The following is an 18509-nucleotide window of genomic DNA, read 5'->3' as shown; positions in this document are numbered from 1 at the left end:
GATGGGGGTCCCCCGGAGGCGGTGGAGGGGCAGAGATGGGGGTTCCCTGGGGGGTCTGAATAGCCCTTGTTTGACAGCCCTGCCACGTATAGTCAGATACAGGTAAACAGGAAGATAGGGAGAGAGGAGGAGTCTCTCCTGCTAACGTTTTCGGGGGGCCTTCTCAGCCTCAGCGCGACTGACATTTGGGGGGTCGGATGATTGATTTTTGTGGGGGCGACCTGCGCACGCCACGATATTTAGCAGCATGCCCAGTTTCTGCCACTAGATGGCAGTGCCTTCCCTTCAAGTTGTGAACAACCCCAATTCTCTCCAGACATTGCCCCTGGGTCTCCGGGAACAGAATAAGCGTTGATTGAGAACCCTGACCATAAACATGCTTGATAGGTGATAGATAGATGATAGATAGATGATAGATAGATAGATAGATAGATAGATAGATAGATAGATAGATAGATAGATATAGTGATAGAGATGGATGGATGGATGGATGGACAGATGGACAGATAGATGATAGATGGCTGGATGGATGGTGGAGGGATGAGTAGATAGATGGATGGACAGATAGAGTCTCTCATGCAGGTCCGAACTTCTCAGCCTGGGCACTGCTGACATCTGAGGCTGGCGGACTCTCTGATGTGGGGCGTCCTGGGCACCGGAGGGTGCCACGCAGTGTGCCTAACTCTATCTTCCACATGCCAGGAGCGCCCCCCACTGTTGTGACCACCAGAAATGTCCCCAGACGAATGTGCACACGGGCATACAAACCCATATCGCACATAAGTATGTCTATGTACATGCCCACGTGTCTGTATATATATGGCACAGACGTATTTCAACGTGACAGCCTGTGATATATTTTGATGGCATGGCTACTTCTCATTTTCCCCCCTTAATGTGCTGCACTGGCTGATCCCCCGTGAGGCATGGGATAAGGGCTCGAAGCAGCTTTAGATACTCATAGCCCGTGTCGTGATACACATGGAGGGGGCTGGGGTGGTGGGCAGAGCCTGGGGACCTTCCGTAGAGATCACAGTGGCGCCTTCTGCTTGTCCCTGCTGCTCTCCCCACAGGAGGGCAGGATGCAGGTAATCCCACCCCTTCCTCAGCCCATCCCTGTGCCTGTCCATCCCAGCCCCCCAGACCCCATCATGGGGCCTCTCTTGGTTAGGGCCGCCCACCAGCCAGCCCGCTGATAGCGGTTCTGACCGCCAGCTGGCCTCACCCAGGGCAGCCTGCCCTGAGCATCCCGCGGATTTTGGAAGTCAGTCCTTGGTAGGTTGAGCTCGACATTTCCCTCAAGATCCCCATCACGTCTGTGCACAAGCCACTCATCTCCTTCTTTAAAGAAGAGCCAGTTCATTTTGTGATCCTTTTAGGTTCTTGGGGAGGTTGCCCAAATAGCACAGAGGGTCCTTGCACACCTGTCACGTCCTTCCCTGTCCGGTTGACAACACCCTCCCGTCACGTGGTGCGTTGGTCGCAAGCACGAGCCGGCGCGGGCACATCCCCAGACCACGATCGAAGGCAGCCCGTTTGCCCGGCACCCTTCCACGATCTGGTTAACGGAATGTCGTTTTCCCGGAGAGGCCCCACCCCCCACCGCCCGCCTGCTTCTTTGCTGGGACTGCCAACAGGCTGGCTGGTGTTTTGATGGTTTGCCTGGGCTCCGGCGGACATGGGCTGGAGCTCTGGGGACAGTGCCAGGTTCAAACCCAGGGTGTCCCACTTGCTGGCTCTGGGACCCCAGACAAGTCCTTCCAACTCTCTGTGCCTCAGTTTGTTCCTCTGCAAAATGGACCCAACACTTACCCCACTGTAGTGAGACGGAGGAGCTCATCCACGTGATAGACAGGGGGATGCCCTGGTGTGGGGTTTATCCTACGATGGCTGCCCCGCGTGTGGGGTTTATCCGTGAGTCCCGGAAACTAGCGTACCCGTTACATGGCTTACCCTCGTCCGGAGACCCTCTCCCTGTGCCTTCACTTGGATTTATTCCTACCCTAGAAGTACTTTCATGACACTAAAACAAAACAAAACAAAACAAAACAAAAACCTTCAGGGACTTTTGCAGAATCGCACAGATTTTCAAAGAGATCAGACTTCAAAAAAAAAAAAAAGAAAAAGCCAAGGTCAAACATTGAAGATTTTAACTAAGTCATTCTGAACCCAAATTGTTTCTTCATTGACTGAATAACTATGACATTCTCAAGTCTTGGTAAGCGGGGGATGCGTTTTCTTGACTGTCTATTCCAGAAAGAACAAAAAGTGCAGGGTAGAAATACGTTCCCGGCACCTCATGATAGAGGCGGAGTTCTCTATGTCCCGCCTACTTCAGCCCCGTTGTTTTGGGTACTTGGATTGGACCCTTTGTTGGAGATTGAGGTCAAAATCGGCCTAACTACGGCTATTTGGATTTTGTCTCTGGCATGAGAGATACGTGGTGCTCACCCAGCCCGTGGAGCAAAGAGGGGAGAACAGTGATAAATGTTACCACGCAGATGAACCCCGAAATGCCATATTGAGGAAAAGCACCCCATGTGCTGTATGATCCCACTGATGTCACAGGGACGGAAAGGACACATCTACAGAAGCAGAAAGTGTATTGTGTGCTTGCTTGGGGCTGGCTGTAGGGATGGAGAGCAAATGGGCATCGAACATCTTTTGGGGGTGATGGAAATGTCCCATAGCTGCATTGTGGTGTTTCTGGGACACCTCTACAAACGTATTAAATACCTGGTGAGCTGTGTGGTCGGTAAATGGTACCTTGATTCAATGGAGACGTGGGCGAAGCTGGAGGGATGTGATGGTCAGTCACATAAGCCAGACACAAACGGACAAATACTGTGTGATTCCACGTATATACGAGGCCCCTGGAGGCGTCACTTTTATAGGGACAGAGAGCAGGTCGTGGGGGATGGGAAGGGGGTTCCTTGTTTCCTGGGGTCAGAGCTTCCGTTCAACACGATGAAGGAATCTGGACACGGATGTTGGGGACGGTGGCACAGCACCGTGAATGTGTTTGATACCACTTACCCGCACACTCAAACGCGGTTAAAATGGTAAATTTTGTGTGTATGTGTTTTACCACAATATAAAAAAATGGGAAGGAAAAGAAAAAAAAAAGAATAGCTGGGTTGGGAATGTTTGCTTCTTCCACATTCAGCAATTCGGAGAGGCAACGCTGGGCAGAAATCGATGTCTTTGTGTGACATTTCCCAATATACCTCATTTTTTCAAGCACAGATATTTTCAAATATGCTCAAAGGAAAGAGAATTATAGAATGGAACTCCACGTTCCTTTCACCCAGCTTCAAGCATTACCAGTGATGAGCATTCTGCCATTTTTCTTCCAGCCCCCCAAATTTGCACGCATGCCCATGTACATGCATATGTGTGTGTATGCATGTGTGCGCATGCATGGATGCCCACATGTGTGCATGCGTGCATATGGATGCATTGTGTGCACATATGTGTGTCTATGCATGTGTGTGCATGCATGGATGGATGCCCACATGGTGCATGTGTGCATATGGATACATTGTGTACACATATGTGTGTGCATGTGTGCGTGCATGAATGGATGCCTGCATGTGTGCATGTGTGCATATGGGTACATGGTGTGCATGTGTGTGTGTATGCATGTGCGTGCATGCACGGATGGATGCTGGCATGCATGCACATGGGTATGTTGTGTGCATTTGTGCCTGAGGGATGCCCGCATACCTGCGTGAATATGGGTATGTGTGTGTGCGTTCATGCATGTATGTGTGAGTATGCATGTGTTTGCTCTAGTATTTTAAGCCTAGCATCAATCATCATATCATTAGACACATGAATATTTACACATGTATCTCTTACAAAAAAGGATGTCTTTTTAAAGCCCCGACATCGGGGCAACAAATCCTTGATTACACCCCACGCCCCATCCATGTTGTGCTGCCCTGATTCATGCCGTGTGCTTCCAAGTAAACTGATTCCACCCTCCGTGGAGAGTCTTCGCATTGAAGATCCCGGGAGCTGGCTGGAGGGAATGTGCGGTTCAAAGCAAGATGGGACATGTCTTTAGAAAGCGAGGGTCTCAGAGGTCAGAATGAGCAATGCGTTCACCTTCTGCACGGGGAAAAATCAGGGTTGGCATCAAGGATCATAAGTCTCGGGGTGCCTCTGCCTCTCCACATGCAGCCAGGACCTGATTCCCGGTATCACATCTTTTGAAAAAGCTCACATCCGTATGTACCCACACACGTGTATACTTTTATTTGCTACTTAGCAGGTGAACAGGTTGAGTTTCTGGGGAACACACACACAGAGACCCACATGGCACACTACACTATTCGCATGTTGAACCAGAAGCAAGACCAGCCCTGGCATTTCAGGCCATAGGACAGACACCGTGGCATGAAGCTGGGACCTGTGCACTGGGATTCCCAGCAATGGGAAAGACCCCATGGGGTTGCCTCCTTCCCCCCGCTAACGCCCCATGCTGAGGTGCTGCCCGTTTACTGGACAGTGACACCGGAGACAGTCCCCTCTGTCACCCGAGGGCTCCAGGCCCTGACATCCTGTGGAGGAGGATATTATGTACACAGGCTTCCTCCAGAATCAAGGTGTGCGGCTTCTCGTGGGCCGCCAAGGTGTTCCGTGCGGCTGGTTTGAGGTTTTCACAGCTTTTGTGCGTCAGACACCCCGAGGCCCACGCCCAGAGTGTGGGTGGGGGCGTCTTGCTGGCTCAGGATTTCCGAGTCTGGATCCTACTGCCTCGACATTGCTTTCTAGGGTTTGGGTTTGGGAGAGTCTGGAAGAGATAGGGGGATGTGGCTCCTTCCCTGCAGATTTCGGGTTCCTGATGCCGGCCTTCTTGGAGTCACCTGTGCCTCCCCCAGGTAAATCCTTCACCAGGTAAGTCTCAAGGGGTCTCTCTGAAGGGTCCCTACGGTGGCTCTGAACTCGGTGCACACAGCTGGGCATTCGGGACCAATTTGCTCGGACACTGTCCCCTGTGGGGACGTTCTAGCTGCAAGGCAGTGGGCAAGGATGATACGCGACCCCGGCGTGGCGTGGGGGGTGTTGAGGGGGACCCCCAAGGCTGACTCTCAGTTCCTGAGGGCGAGCATAGCATGCACTCACCTGCTTTCCACCTGCACGTGCCTCTGCCCCCACCAGACATGCATGGACACCGGGCAAAGCTAGGAACCTGGGTTTGATTCTAGGACCACGCACAGGGAAGGGGGCCTGGAGCCCCCCCAGGCTGGTATCGGGGTCCACAGTTTATACACTGACCTCTGAGATCCACAGCACGTAACCGGAAGCCGGAACCGCGCGTGCCTCTCCAGTTACTGCGTGCAGCGGGTGCCTCCGTGAAGGGTGGCCACCTGCATCATTTTCGGATTCCATGCGTGCACGTCACTGTGTGCATCGACAAGGGGAGAGGCCACCTCTCGGCCACGTGGTCTTGAGGACTGAGGAGCCCGTGGGTGAGAGTTCCAGCTGGGACTCCGGCCTTCTCTGTGCAAGCTGGAGACTTAAATCCACAGGGGATTCATCCCAGAGTCGGAGGGGATGCTGAGATCCAGGCGGGGCAGGGCCAAGCTCCCTTCAGAGGCTCCAGGGGAGGGTCCTTCCTGCCTCCCAGCTTCTGGGGCTCCAGGCGTCTCTGCGCTGGTGGCCGCGTTCCACCCCCACCCCATCTCTTCACGTGGCTTCTCCTCTGTATCTCTGTCTCCTCTTTTGTCTTTAATAAGCGCACCTGTCATTGGATTTAGGGCCACCCCGATCCAGGAGATCACACCTCGAGGTCCTGGGTGGACACGGGTTTGGGGTCACTATTCGCTCCAGAACAGGTGTGTCTGTTTTCCTTCCAAAACAGTGATGGCAGGAGCAGGTGCCCCCAGGGACCCCTGGACGGCAGCTATCAATCTCCATCTGTATCTCGGACCTCCTGTGGGGAGGCTGCCTGCCCCGCAGCCGTTGCCCCAGGAAGGCCCCTGAGCCGAAACCGTGCATCGCCTTGTGATGAAGAAAGTATCAGAAACTTTGCTGTTTCAGGCAAATCTCAGGCTCCTGGAAACGCACTGTTTTGGCATCCCGGACCCCGTGGGGATGCGGTTCCTTGTCTTCCCGAAGCACCATGCATCTTGGGGCTGGCACAGCTGTGTCCTGGGCTCAGGAGGAGATAAGGAAGCCCCTGCCCGTGTGCTCAGGCGGCCAGTAGGCACAAAGGAGCCTTGGGCTCTGGTCTTCCCACAGGCTTGTGCGGTCCGCCGTCTTGCTGGGTGCCTGGGTCAAGCCAGGTGCACGAGGCCAACCTCACACGTGGGAGGCCTTGCCTGTGACTCGGGGTTCTCCGCTGGGAGCAGGATGCAGAGACCCAGCCGGGGGCGGCCTCGCGGGGGTGAATCCCAGCGCGCACAGTGACCGAGGGCGGTGTGAGCACCAAGTCCAAGCTGTGCCAGGCTGGGGAGCATCAGGTGTCACTGGCGTCCCCGAGCGAGAGGCACAGAGAACCAGGCAGGCGGATGTTGCGGGTCGATGGGGACTCAGCTGGGCTGGCTGGGCGCTCGGCCAGGTCGGGTTGGGTGGTCATCCTCAGGGAGCAGGGCCAGTGCGCCTGGCACGCTGCGTCCCTGCACCCTGCGGCTGTGTTGGGGCACCCGACTCGAGCCCCCCCCCCTCCGGGGACCCTGTCCATGCGCACGGACGCAGTAGCAGCGGCTGCAGGGGGCAGGCGGGCGGGGAAGAGCACCGCCCCTTCGTCCCTCACCTCTCTACTGCGCGCACTGCGGGGGGGCGCGGCTCAGAACACGCTCTCCTGCCTTTTGAGGGAGGGCCGGCTGGGCGCGTCGAGCCCGTCGCCGGGGCCGCTTGACATGGAGCGCGCCGACAGCGTCCGAGCAGAGAACAGGGTGTCCCGGCGCGCGTCCCGGCCCCCGGTCGGCAGCCGCCCGTAGCCCAAGTACCTGCGCAGCCGCTCCTGGAACTCGCGGGACGCGAAGTAGTACACGAAGGGGTCCAAGCAGTTGTTGAGGCAGCTGAGACACAGCGTGAGCTTGTACACGTGGTAGTAGGAGCCGCCCAGGAACAGGCGGCTGACCATGTGCACCAGCAGCACGAAGTTGTTGGGCGCGAAGCAGGTGACGAAGGCCAGCAGAACCACGGCGGCCAGGCTGACGGCGCGGCGTCGCTGGCCGCGGCCGTGCACGTCGGACGAGCGCAGCAGGGTCAGGATGGTGGCCGTGTAGCACGCCACGGTGACCACGAACGGGATGAAGAACAGCACGATGAACAGGGTGAAGAGGAAGATGGCCCACATGGCCACGCTGGGCAGCATGGTGGACTTGAGCACGTCGAAGCAGGTGACGATGCCCAGCGCCTCCACGGTGTAGGTGAGGTCGGTGCGCGCCAGCGGGGACAGCGCGCCCAGTAATACCAGCCAGACGCAGGCGCACGCGGCCACCGCGTAACGTCGCCGGCGCCAGCGCGCGGAAGCCAACGGGTACACCACGCCCAGGAAGCGCTCCACGCTGATGCAGGTCATGGTGAGGATGGACGAGTACATGTTGGCGTAGAAGGCCACGGTGACCACGTTGCAGAGCACCTCCCCGAACACCCAGTGGTTCCCGTTGCAGTGGTAGTAGATCTGGAACGGGAGCACGCTCGCCAGCATGAGGTCCGTGACGCTCAGGTTGATCATGAAGATCACCGACGGGGACTTGGGCCCGATGTGACAGCACAGCACCCACAGCGAGAACAGGTTGCCGGGGATGCTGACCAGTGCCACCAGCGAGTACACGACGGGCAGGACCACGGCGATGGTCGGGTCCCGCAGCATCAGGATGGTGGCGTTGTCCGGACGCGTCATGTTCATATCCATCCTGCTCCTGCACCTGCTGCGCGCGCGCGCGTCTGGAAGGCAAGGGGCAGCCCGGTGAGGAGGAGAGCACAACGGGGGCCCCCGGCCGGCCTCCCTCGCTCACCTCCCCCGCTGTCCCGCACGCTTGTGCGCAGCTGGTGTGGTTCCCCCTGTGGCAAGGGGCGGAGCGGAGGCGCGCTAAATCCTGGGAAGCTGCGTCGCACCCAGACGCCTCCCGTGCGCCGGGACACCGGGCGCTTGCCTGGGCAGTCGCGCCCTTCCTGCTCCTTGGAAGCGCAGGGAGCGGGCTGCGAGCTAGGGTGCAGCGGCTTCATCGTTGGGGCCAGGAGGACGCCGGGGGAGACGTGCCACACAGTTGCGAGGTTACAGAGTTGCCAAGGCGCTAACCCGGTTTCCAGCTGCAGAAGTTCCTCTGGGACCCCTGGAAGGTGGAGGGGGTCGCCTTGGGTCCCCCTCCCTCCCCGGCCCCTGTCCTGACTATGGCTGGCTACTGTACCTGGCCACACGGGGGCGCTGTGCCGCCAGCACTGAAGTCCCAGTAGGTCCATCCCTGTCACCCTGTGCCTGGCCCTCCTGCTTTCTTCTGCCTCGTGCTTGGACACTGCAGCTCCGCTCACCTGCCGCTAAGGCCCCAATCTTGGGGTGCCCACTGGGGGGCCACCCTTTAGCGACGGGGGGACTCTGGAGGCCCCGATGGGGGTTCTGGGAGGGCCCCACGCAGACCACACAGGAAGTCCCCTGCTCCGTCGCCAATGGCCCCACAGCCCCCTCTACCCATGCATTTAAGTGCATGACCACAGGTGCAGGGAATAGTGCACCCACTTGTCACACGGTTGTTTCACGTCTCTGTTTCAAGGTAACAACACCCATGCACCTGCTTCAAGGTACAAAACCTGTGCACCTGTCCCAAAACCACACACACACACACACACACACACACACACACACACACACACACGTCTCCAGTGTGGTTTCAAAACCCCATAGCCCTCCCAGCCTCCCAGGTACAGGAACCCAGACGCCCAGGTAGGCAGCCCTCTCTGGCTGGGGCAGACGGAGTACCTGACCGGTCTCCACATTGCCATCTGCATCTTATCTCTGTTTCGTACTCTTGATTTCTTGCCTTAGGTCCCATGGCTTTCCCCAAACAGACTACGGGCTCTTTGGGGTGGGGTTATGAAATCATCTGAATATATACCAAGAGTGGAGTACACGGCAAACTCTGGGAATTTTGCTTATCCAAGTTTTCCGGAAACAGTGATTTGGTTTATTTATTTTGGTCCTGGGCCAGGGCACCCCGGTCAGGCCCCACCTGTGCCGTGTCTGTGAGCCGGGGCCGACCAGGCACGGCTGACCCCAGTGGAGGTCTGCCTGCCGGAGGCGGAGGTGGCGTGTGCTCTGGGTAGAGCCGCAAAGCAGTCTTGTGCATGCTGGTGGAGCCCAGGGGTGCAGGGGAGAGAGTGTGCCTGTGCCGGGGAAGGAAGAGTGTGTCCTGAGGTGAGGTCAAGTCCACCTGGAGGGCTGGCCGATGTGTCCACGTGGCTTGGCTACAGCCCCCATCTCTCCAGTTGGGTGTACCTGCGAGGGTGTCTGTGAAGGGGTTTCGTAGGTGCAGCTCTAGAGCACAAGCAACTGCCTTGAAGTAAAGACATGATGCTCTATCCTGTGGTGGGCCTTGTGTAATCAGGGGAAGGCCTGAAAGGGAAGCCAGGAAGGTGTCCTGCCCCCAGGCTGCAGGGCCCGCTCTCTCCTGAGTCTGCAGCCTGCCCACCTGCCCTGTAGGTTTCAGGCTCACCAGCTCCACAATCGCGTGAGCCCAATTCCTTGATGTATGTTTTTTTGTATGTTTCTGTATATGCGTGTGTGTTTATATACATACATACACACGTATGTTCTCTTGCGTATATTTATACAAATGTATGTATATACACACATGTCCTATTGCGTATGCAGTCATTGCAAATACATGCATCGTATTGTATATGTATGTGTATATATGCACATCCTATTGCACATTTATTCTCTCTCATATATATGCACGTGGATATACACACAACCTACTACATATTTATACACATAGAGATGGATGTGCTCACAGCCTCAGCCCGCCGCCCCGGCCTCGCCAACCATTATGCTGACGGCCTCAGCCCGCCGCCCCTGGCCCCGCTCACACTGTGATTGCACAGGAGCTCCTGTGATCGCTCAGGTCATGGTAACTTCTCTGTATGGCCGGCACCGCACGGCACAGGGCCACTCGCCCATTCCCTGGTCCCCGCCGCCATGCCCGGAGGTGGTGAGGCGGGCGTCAGGGTCACATTTTACAGATGGGGCTCAGAGGTTGCAAGAGGGGCAAGCATAGAGCTGGGGCTGGGACGGGCCCAGAGCGCGCAGCGTGTCCTCAAGCCTTGGTGTTCTTGTGGACCATGAGCCTCACCACCGTTATACTGATGGCCTCAGGCCGGGACGCTGAGCAAGCTGTTCTGGTTTTGACCGGTTCTGTCCTGTTTGGGCAAGCCTCATTGCTTCCGGCTGTCTGCACCTGCAGCCGGTCTTTTCCTGGGGGGTGGGGGGCAGAAAACGTTCCTTGGCAGGAGGGCCTGGGGCTTGGGCGGCAGGTGCCGAGGACCGTTCTCCTGAGCTTTGCTGGCTTGAGATCCAGACGTGGATTCCTGCTTGCTGTTCTGCAGAGGGCTGAGTCTGTGGGCTCCCCACTTGCAAGATGTGGGGGCTCCTGGGAGCAGGGCGTGGGGCTCAGGGTGGCCTCTTGGTAGATCAGGCCTCCCTCATGCAGACGGGAGCCCCAAAGACACCCTCGGCTCCCTGGGCAGGCCCCACGGCGACCTGTCTCACCGTGACGCCAGCTAGCCTGGGCGTTGGCCGTTTCATCCTAGGGGACGCCGACCCGGGGGGTGTCCACCAGCACGACGTGCAGGGTCCGCATGCCGGAGAGGCCGCACACCGCCTTCAAAGCCCTTGCAGATTTCCACCCGCCGCCCTGAGCGGGCCTTTCTTCCTGCCTCAAGACCTGCCACCGTCCGCCAGCATCGGAGAGGTTCCTCAAACCGGTTTAAAAATGGCCCCGAGTTTCAGTTTGAGTGGGATGCTTTCTGCTCCACTAAAGCACGCTCAGGTGTGCATCCTACAGTTATCCGGGGGCGGCCTCAGTCCACGCTGGGGCGTCAGGAGCCGGAGAGAGGGATACATGCTCCTTGGGGTCCCCAGGGGTGCCACGGACGGACACACGTGGGGGCCAGATGCCAAGACCGTGCAGGGTGCAGAGAGGGTGAGCAGGGACGTTGCTGTGTGCTCTGAGGACGTGTCCGCTGCAGGGGGCTGAGCGGATGTCCTGGAGCCCACAATGGTCGGCAGGAAAGCGACCGACCTGTGCGGGACGCTGCCCTGCTGTTCCCAGCACAGAGCGGCCCTGGGCGGGGAAACAGTTTCCCTTTCTGCTCACAGAGGAGCGAGGGACGTGGGGATCTAATGTGCCCCCTTCCCCCCCGCAGGTGGCTGCCTGTTAGCCCCACATATTTGCATGCTGTGCGGCCCTGTTGAAAGCCGACGTGCGCGGTGGGTGGTGGGAGGAACAGAGGTCCGTGAAGCAGCCCCCCTGCCCGCGGGCCCCCCGCGTCCCCATGACTCACCTCTGGAGAGCACTCAGCCCCCTCTGCGCTAGGCCAGCCCCAGCTGCGACTGGAGCGCTTGGGCCCCCACGCGGGGTGGCCTCCCGCTGAGCGGCACGGGTGATTAATAAAGAAATCAGCTCTGGCACGCTGGTCGGAGCGCACGGCGGCGAGTGGTGCGGTGGGAAAGTGTATGAATGCGCGAGCGGAGGGGGCTCTTGCAGAGGGACGCAGCTGGGACCGCCTCTCACCCCCTGCCTCGCAGGAAATGCACGCTGGTCTGAGCGCACGGCGGCGGCGGGCGAACGCCCTCCTGTCTGGGACTGCTGTATGCCCCTCGTTTTTTTGGTTCTTCACACCTTTATCGAGACCTCATTTACATATTGTCAAGTTCAGCCGTTTAAAGTGGACAATTCTGCGGTTTTGAATATGTTCGCAGATGCGCAGACCTCGGCATGATGCCGTCCCAGAACGTTGTGAGCTGTCCTAAAGGAAATCCTGCACACCAGAGCGCCAGCACCCCCATTCCCCCGCGAGGCCCCAGCCCCGTTCCTCCCGGACCCCTGACCCCAGGTGGCCATGCATCGATTTCCTGTCTCTGTGGACGAGCCTGTTAGGGACATTTCAGGGACACGGGATCACACACGCTGTGGCCCTGGGCGTCTGCTAGAGCCTCGTGCCTTCAAGGTCCATCCACTGGGCTGCAGGCGTTAGACCTTTGGTCCTTTGTATGGCTGACTCCTATTCCCCCGTGAGGCAGGGCCCCATTTGGTTTATCCATCCCTCTGTGCGTGGACACTAGAGTTGTTTCTGCTTTTTGGCGATTGTGAACAATATGCTGTTGATCTTGCACCCAGCGCCGGGCCCTGTACTTGGAGGCTCCCGGTGCTGAGCATGGGGGTCCTTTGGACTCAGTTGAGGTGGGGCTTCCTCAGAGGTCAGAAAGCAGCCGGCGAAGAGCAGCGGAGACTCAAGCTCATGAGTGCTCCTTCTGGGTCCCCGGCGTCTTCTCTCACGGTCAGGCTTTGTGTTTCCTGCGTGCTGGGGGCTGTCCCAGGTGCTGAGCTCACCGTGGGGACAGGAAACCATGAGCCAGCCCCCTGCACTGTGGGCTGGACTCCCTTCTGGGTGTCTTGGCTTTTTGTGGTGCTTTGTTATGGCGGCCCTGGGAGACTCCAACGGCCCCCACCCAATGCCACAGTGTTGGAGACGTGGTGCCGTTGGAGAATGCAAATGGGACGTGTCTTTAGTCATGTCGGAGAATGTTCAGTCATTGGGGCACGCACGGGCTGAGCTCCCAGCAGCCGTGCCCACATGAGCACGGCACGGGCAAGACTCTACTTCTCTTGAGGTGTTGCTCACCAGACTCAGACGCTGGGCCGAGCTGAGCTTGGTTCACCGGCCTCCAGACGTGGGAAGCACGGATGCCTGGCAGCACTGAGAGTGCCCAGTGTGGTGTCCCCACTTGGGCCATCAGTCTCCTCTTCGACTGTGATCCTCAGAGCGTTGCTGTGATGTGGGGTGACCCAGTGAAGGGGAAACACTTTGTAAACTGCGCTGTGCCGTGTAAATGTTTTTAGCTAGATCAGCAACTGTACGAATGTCCTGGAGCAGTTCTAACAAGTGACCGCAACTTGGGGGCTCCAAACATGGGAATTCATCCTCCTCCCAGCTCTGGAGACCGGAAGCCTGAGATCCAGGCGGGGCAGGGCCGCTGAGATCCAGGCGGGGCAGGGTTATGCTCCCTCCAGAGGCTCCAGGGGAGGGTCCTTCCTGCCTCTTCCAGCTTCTGGGGCTCCAGGTGTCGCTGGGCTCATGGCCACGTCCCTCCCATCTCTGCCTCCGTCCTTACGTGGCTTCTCCTCTGTGTCTGTGTCTCCTTTTCTATCCCTTACAAGGACACCTGCCACTGGATGTAGGGCCACCCTGATCCAGGATGATCTCATCTCAGATCCTTCATTAATCATATCTGCAAAGACCCTATTTCCCAACAAATCACATTCCTAGGTTCTGGGGACCATGTGTTTTGGGGACCCCCCATTCAGCCCACTGCAGGACGTGTCAATGAGGAGAATATTCCTAAGAGCTCTTTGTAGTGTTTTCTGGTTCCCCTGCCTTCAATAAACAGACAGAGCCAATAAGCGTCCATCAGGACTGACTTCTCCCGGGGTGTCATCAGAATGAGAGCCACCCCCCTGAGACCCTCCCTCCAGCCAGCTGCAGCTGACCCTCAGTGCATTCCAGGGTGATGCTCCCAGCAACAGTGATGTCCCCACCAGTGCCGAGGGATGTTCTTGGAGAGAAGACTCCCCAGGATGCCCAGCCAGCAGAGGTGGAGGCAGCAAGACTGTGGTTTAGAATCTGACTTTGACACCCAGAGGTTCTGGCCATTCACACTGGGCTCCAGGAAGCTGTGCACCCCCATCACCAGCCTCGTCTGGGAGACCGCCCTCTTGACCACAGCCCCAGGACGTGGCCAGTGTTTGTTATGTGACCTAGGAGAGGAAGATGCATTGGGTTTTCTGGTCAACTGTGGGCAACTCACCAAAGACACAAGAAAGTCTGTGGTTGTCATGAGCTGAAAAATGCCTCCCCCAAACTTGTATGCTGAAATCCTAATTCTCCATACCTCAGAATGTGACCTTACTTAGAAATAGAGACTTTGCAAGTTGTTAAGTTAAGAGGAAGTCATACTGGAGCAGGAGGGGACCTGACTCCAGAATGCCTGGCGTCCTTACAAAAAGGGGAAATTTGGACACAGACGGGCACGTGGGGAGGAGTCCACGTGGAGATGGAGACAGAGAGAGGGGTGATGCTCCTACAAGTCAAGGAACACCCAGGATTGCCAGCAACCACCAGAAGACAGAACAGGAATGAAACAGACTCTCCCCGAGACGCTCCAGAAAGAACCAGTCCCGTTGGACACCTTGGTCTCAGACTCTGGTCCCCAGAAATAAGAGAGAATACATTTGTGCTATTTCACCTCCCAGTCTGGGGTAATTTGATACAGCAAATTTCCAGGAAACTAATGCACACACACACACACACAAAAGAGGGAAGGGGTTTCATTGACACACTCCATCAAGCTAAAGAAATGATAGGAACCATGATCATCCTACTTAAAGAAAGGGAAGAGCCTTCAAGAAAAGATAAGGCATGAAAAGAGTAGGAATGCAAGGTAACAGAGAGAGGTGAGGAGCCCACCCACAGGCTCAGGAACTGCATGGAAGAGGACAGAAACATTTTGATTATTGATTCAGAAAAAGGACAGATCTCTTGGATGGGTAAAAGGTACTGGAGGGGTGACAATACATATAGCTCGGGGATAAGGGTTCTCCCCTGGGATACTTTGCTAGACCCGCCAGGGGACGCTTGGCAACGTCTGGAGACAGTTTTGGTTGTCACTACTGGGTGGGGCTAGGGGTGATACTGCTGTCTGGTGTATGGAGACCAGGAATGCTGCTCAACATCTTACAGTGTATAGGGCGTCCCACCCCAGAGCCATCTCTCTATCTATCCATCTGGCCAACCCTGTCTCCCTTCCTCTCTCCATCCATCCATCCATCCATCCATGCGTCCGTCCATCCATCTGTCCATCCATATCTATCTATCTATCTATTATCTACCTATCATCTATCTATCGATCCATTCACCTAGTCATACATTCATCCACCCACCCATCTTTTAATTTTGTTGGTGGTGTTTCATGTTGCATTAACATTTTATATCTTTATGTCACAAGATCTTTCCCATGATGTCTTCTGTATTATGTCTTATAGCTTTTCCATTCTGTAACTATAAAATATTCTCCTCCCTCTTTTCTGAGTGCTTCCACAGTTTTTTGGTTTCCAGTTGTCATCCTCAGGCTGTTGCCCAAGCTGTCTTGTAATTGTCATGGCAATCATGTCATCATGCCTGCTCTTAACCCAGGCCTAGTGTCTGCTGAGTGAATGTATGAATGATCGGATCTAAGGAAACACAACATAAGATCAGAAACTAATGGTACCTGAGAGATCCCTGAGCTCACTCACCCATGTGAGCTTGACTGTTCCCCCAACTGAGGTTGTAAGCCCTCGCCTGAACCTGCCATGGCCTGTGTGGGATAGAGGATAGAGGAGAGATACCTCCAATCCCAACACCTCCTTACGAGATGTGGATATCGACAAATTGATCCTAGAGTTTATCTGGAGAGGCAAAAGACTTAGAATAACCAACGCAATACTGAAGGAGAAGAACAAAGTTGGAGGACTAACTAACACTATTCGACTTTGTGACTTACTGTAAAGCTACAGCAATGAAGATAGTGTGGTATTGGCAGAACAATGGACAAATAGACTGATGAAAAGGAATGAGAGCCCAGAAACAGCCCCATAAGTATAGTGAACTGATCTTTGACAAAAAAGCAAGGTTAATATACTGGAGCAGAGATAGCTTCTTCAACGTACTGATGCAGCAACTAACTGGACATCCACAAACACCAAAACCCCAAAACCAAAAAAGTCGCCCCCAAAAAACCAAGAATCTAGACAGAAACCTTACATCCTTCACAAAGAATGAGCTCAAAATGGGTCACAGACCCAAGTGTAAAAATGCAAAAGTATAAAACTTCTCCAGATTAACACAGAACAAAATCTAGATAATCTTGGGCATGGTGATAACTTTTTAGACAGCACGCCAAAGGCACGATGCATGAAGAAAAATATAATGGATAAGCCGGATTTCATCAAAACTTCTGCTCTGGAAAAGACAGTGTCCAGAGCACATGAATACAAGCCATAGATGGAGAGAAGATATCTGCCAGACACACATCTAAAATATGTATATCTGCAATATTCAAAGAACTGTTAAAACTCAACCATAAGAGAACAAACAGCCCCATCTGAAAAATGGGCAAAAGATCTGAACCAACAGCTCACCAAAGAAGACATAACAGATGGCACAGAAGCCTATTGAAAGGTACCACCCGTGGTGTGTGATCAGGGAAATGCACGTTAGTGCCACAATGAGATACCACGATGAGACGGGTATCGGAATGACTAGGGTCTAAAAATACCGCCAACAGCCAATGCTGGTGAGGATGCGGAACCGTTCTCCGTCCATGAGGGGCCTTCCAGAGGGGGCCTTTGCATCACCGGTGGCCTCCTGGTCACCCTTGCAGCCTGTCACAGCATCTTCCTTAAGTATGACAGGATATCACCAAAGCCTCCACGCCTCAAGGTCCTTGATCGTTGTAGACCCGAGTCATCCATTACCGCTGCGCCGCCTCTGAGTGAACACTCTTCACTTCAAAGAGGTGGCAAAGCAGTAGTCATGGGGACAGCTGATGGGCGAGGCTGGGGGTGGGGGACAGAGGGCCCGTCCCTCTGCTCAGATCACAGTGCAAGAATCCTTCCCTCTGTGCACACAGGCACACGTGATGGTCTTACTGCTCTCTGTTCTCCTATTTCTCTCTGCATTGCACAACCCGAGTACACTGTAAATGACAGATGATTTGCATGCCAGTTGTCTGTCTAAACGTGTGTGGAGTGTGCAGATTTTAATCTCCGCCTCCCGCGAGACAGCAGCCGCGATCGCGGTTCCTTGCCTTCTGTGTCTTTTTCCCAGAGTGGGACACAACCAAAGGGCTACCTCACCAACCAGAGACCAGATTCTCTGAAGTGCAACAAGTCCCTTGCTTTCTGTTTGCATTACAATGTTGGGGGGTTTTTTTTGTTTTGTTTTTTCCATTTTCAAGCCGCACCCCCTACGCACATGTTCCCCAGCAGTTCTGAGGGGCACCTGCCAAAGCAGCGTCTGTCTGTAAGGCAGGAAGCCACGGTGTGCAAGCATTAATTAACGTGAACAGCCATTCTGTGAAAGAAAACCCAGCCGGCCTGGGGGTTGGGGACCTGCTGGGAAATAGCAGTTTGCAAGCAGCGCATAATGGGAATTTCAGGCACCGCCACCATGAAGGAAACAGAAAGGCAAGTGCATTAAGACGTTGGCGAGATCTGCAGAAGGAGCCGATGGAAAGAGGGGTGGGTGGGTCCACAGTCAAGGTACTACAGCTGTCCTGTGTTCAAAGATAGCAATTCAAATCTCTTCTCTAGGTTAACACATCGACGTGCCATGCAATAGTTTAACTACAGCTGGGTTCATTGTCTTCATCCAGTTTCTACCAAAGAGAAAACAGTCCAAAGGAACATTGGAGGAGAGGCCAAGGCATCCCGATTGTCTTGCACCTGCTTGAACCTGAGCATGGGCCCCTTCCCTTGTCCTCTGGATGGCAACCCCCCGGGGACAGGAGCTGTTCAGTGTGACACACCCCGGGCAAACACATTTTCCTGTTTTCCAGATGGTGTTTAAACCTCTCTCTTGTTGATGCAGAGCGCTCCCCCAACGTGCTGGTGAAGACAGACAGACGTGCATCTCCCGGTGATGTCAGGACATGCTTGGGTTCCAGAGAAGGGTCTTTTTAATAAGGGCATCATATATGTGTGCAGATCAATACATAGATAATAGAGACAGGTAGATGACTGATGGAACATAGGTTTACACAGATAGGTAAATAGATAGATGATAGATACATTTAGGTGGATGGATGCATAGGTAGAAGATTGATAAGTAGATAGATAAATAGATAGATGATAGGTAGATGATAGATACCTAAATGGTGGGCGCCTGGGTGGCTCAGTCGGTTAGGCAACTGCCTTCGGCTCAGGTCATGACCCTGGAGTCCCAGGATCGAGTGCCACGTCGGGCTCCCTGTTCGGCGGGCAGTCTGCTTCTCCCTCTGACCCTCCCCCCTCTCCTGTGCTCTCTTTCTATCTCATTCTCTCTCAAATAAATAAATAAAATCTTTTTAAAAAGACACATAGATGGTAGATAGATACATAATAGATAAATAGGTAGATACATAGATACATAGATAGATATGATGGATAGATATGATGGATGGATGGATGGATAGATGGATGGATGGATGGATAGATGGCAGAATGGATGGATGGATGGATGGATGGATGGATGGATGG

At 55.0% G+C, this 18509-nt stretch overlaps 2 protein-coding genes across 2 annotated transcripts in view; both read right to left on the bottom strand.

The window, feature by feature from the left end:
• Nucleotides 1-18509, bottom strand: part of ASMTL (acetylserotonin O-methyltransferase like) — a 69109-nt gene that overhangs the window by 26001 nt on the left and 24599 nt on the right. The window lies entirely within an intron of this gene.
• Nucleotides 4238-18509, bottom strand: part of P2RY8 (P2Y receptor family member 8) — a 38896-nt gene continuing 24624 nt past the window's right edge. Inside the window, exon 2 of the mRNA XM_025857757.2 lies at nucleotides 4238-7905. Within this exon, the coding sequence (XP_025713542.1) occupies nucleotides 6797-7873 (1077 nt within the window). The 5' untranslated portion in view covers nucleotides 7874-7905 and the 3' untranslated portion in view covers nucleotides 4238-6796. The remainder of the gene's footprint in view (nucleotides 7906-18509) is intronic.

Source organism: Callorhinus ursinus, unplaced genomic scaffold, assembly GCF_003265705.2.
Source record: "Callorhinus ursinus isolate GAN/ISIS: 27379988/994484 unplaced genomic scaffold, GSC_fseal_2.0 scaffold16, whole genome shotgun sequence".
Taxonomy (NCBI): domain Eukaryota; kingdom Metazoa; phylum Chordata; class Mammalia; order Carnivora; family Otariidae; genus Callorhinus; species Callorhinus ursinus.
The sequence above is the reverse complement of the archived record's forward strand: the minus strand, read 5'-3'. Positions and strand labels throughout refer to the sequence as shown.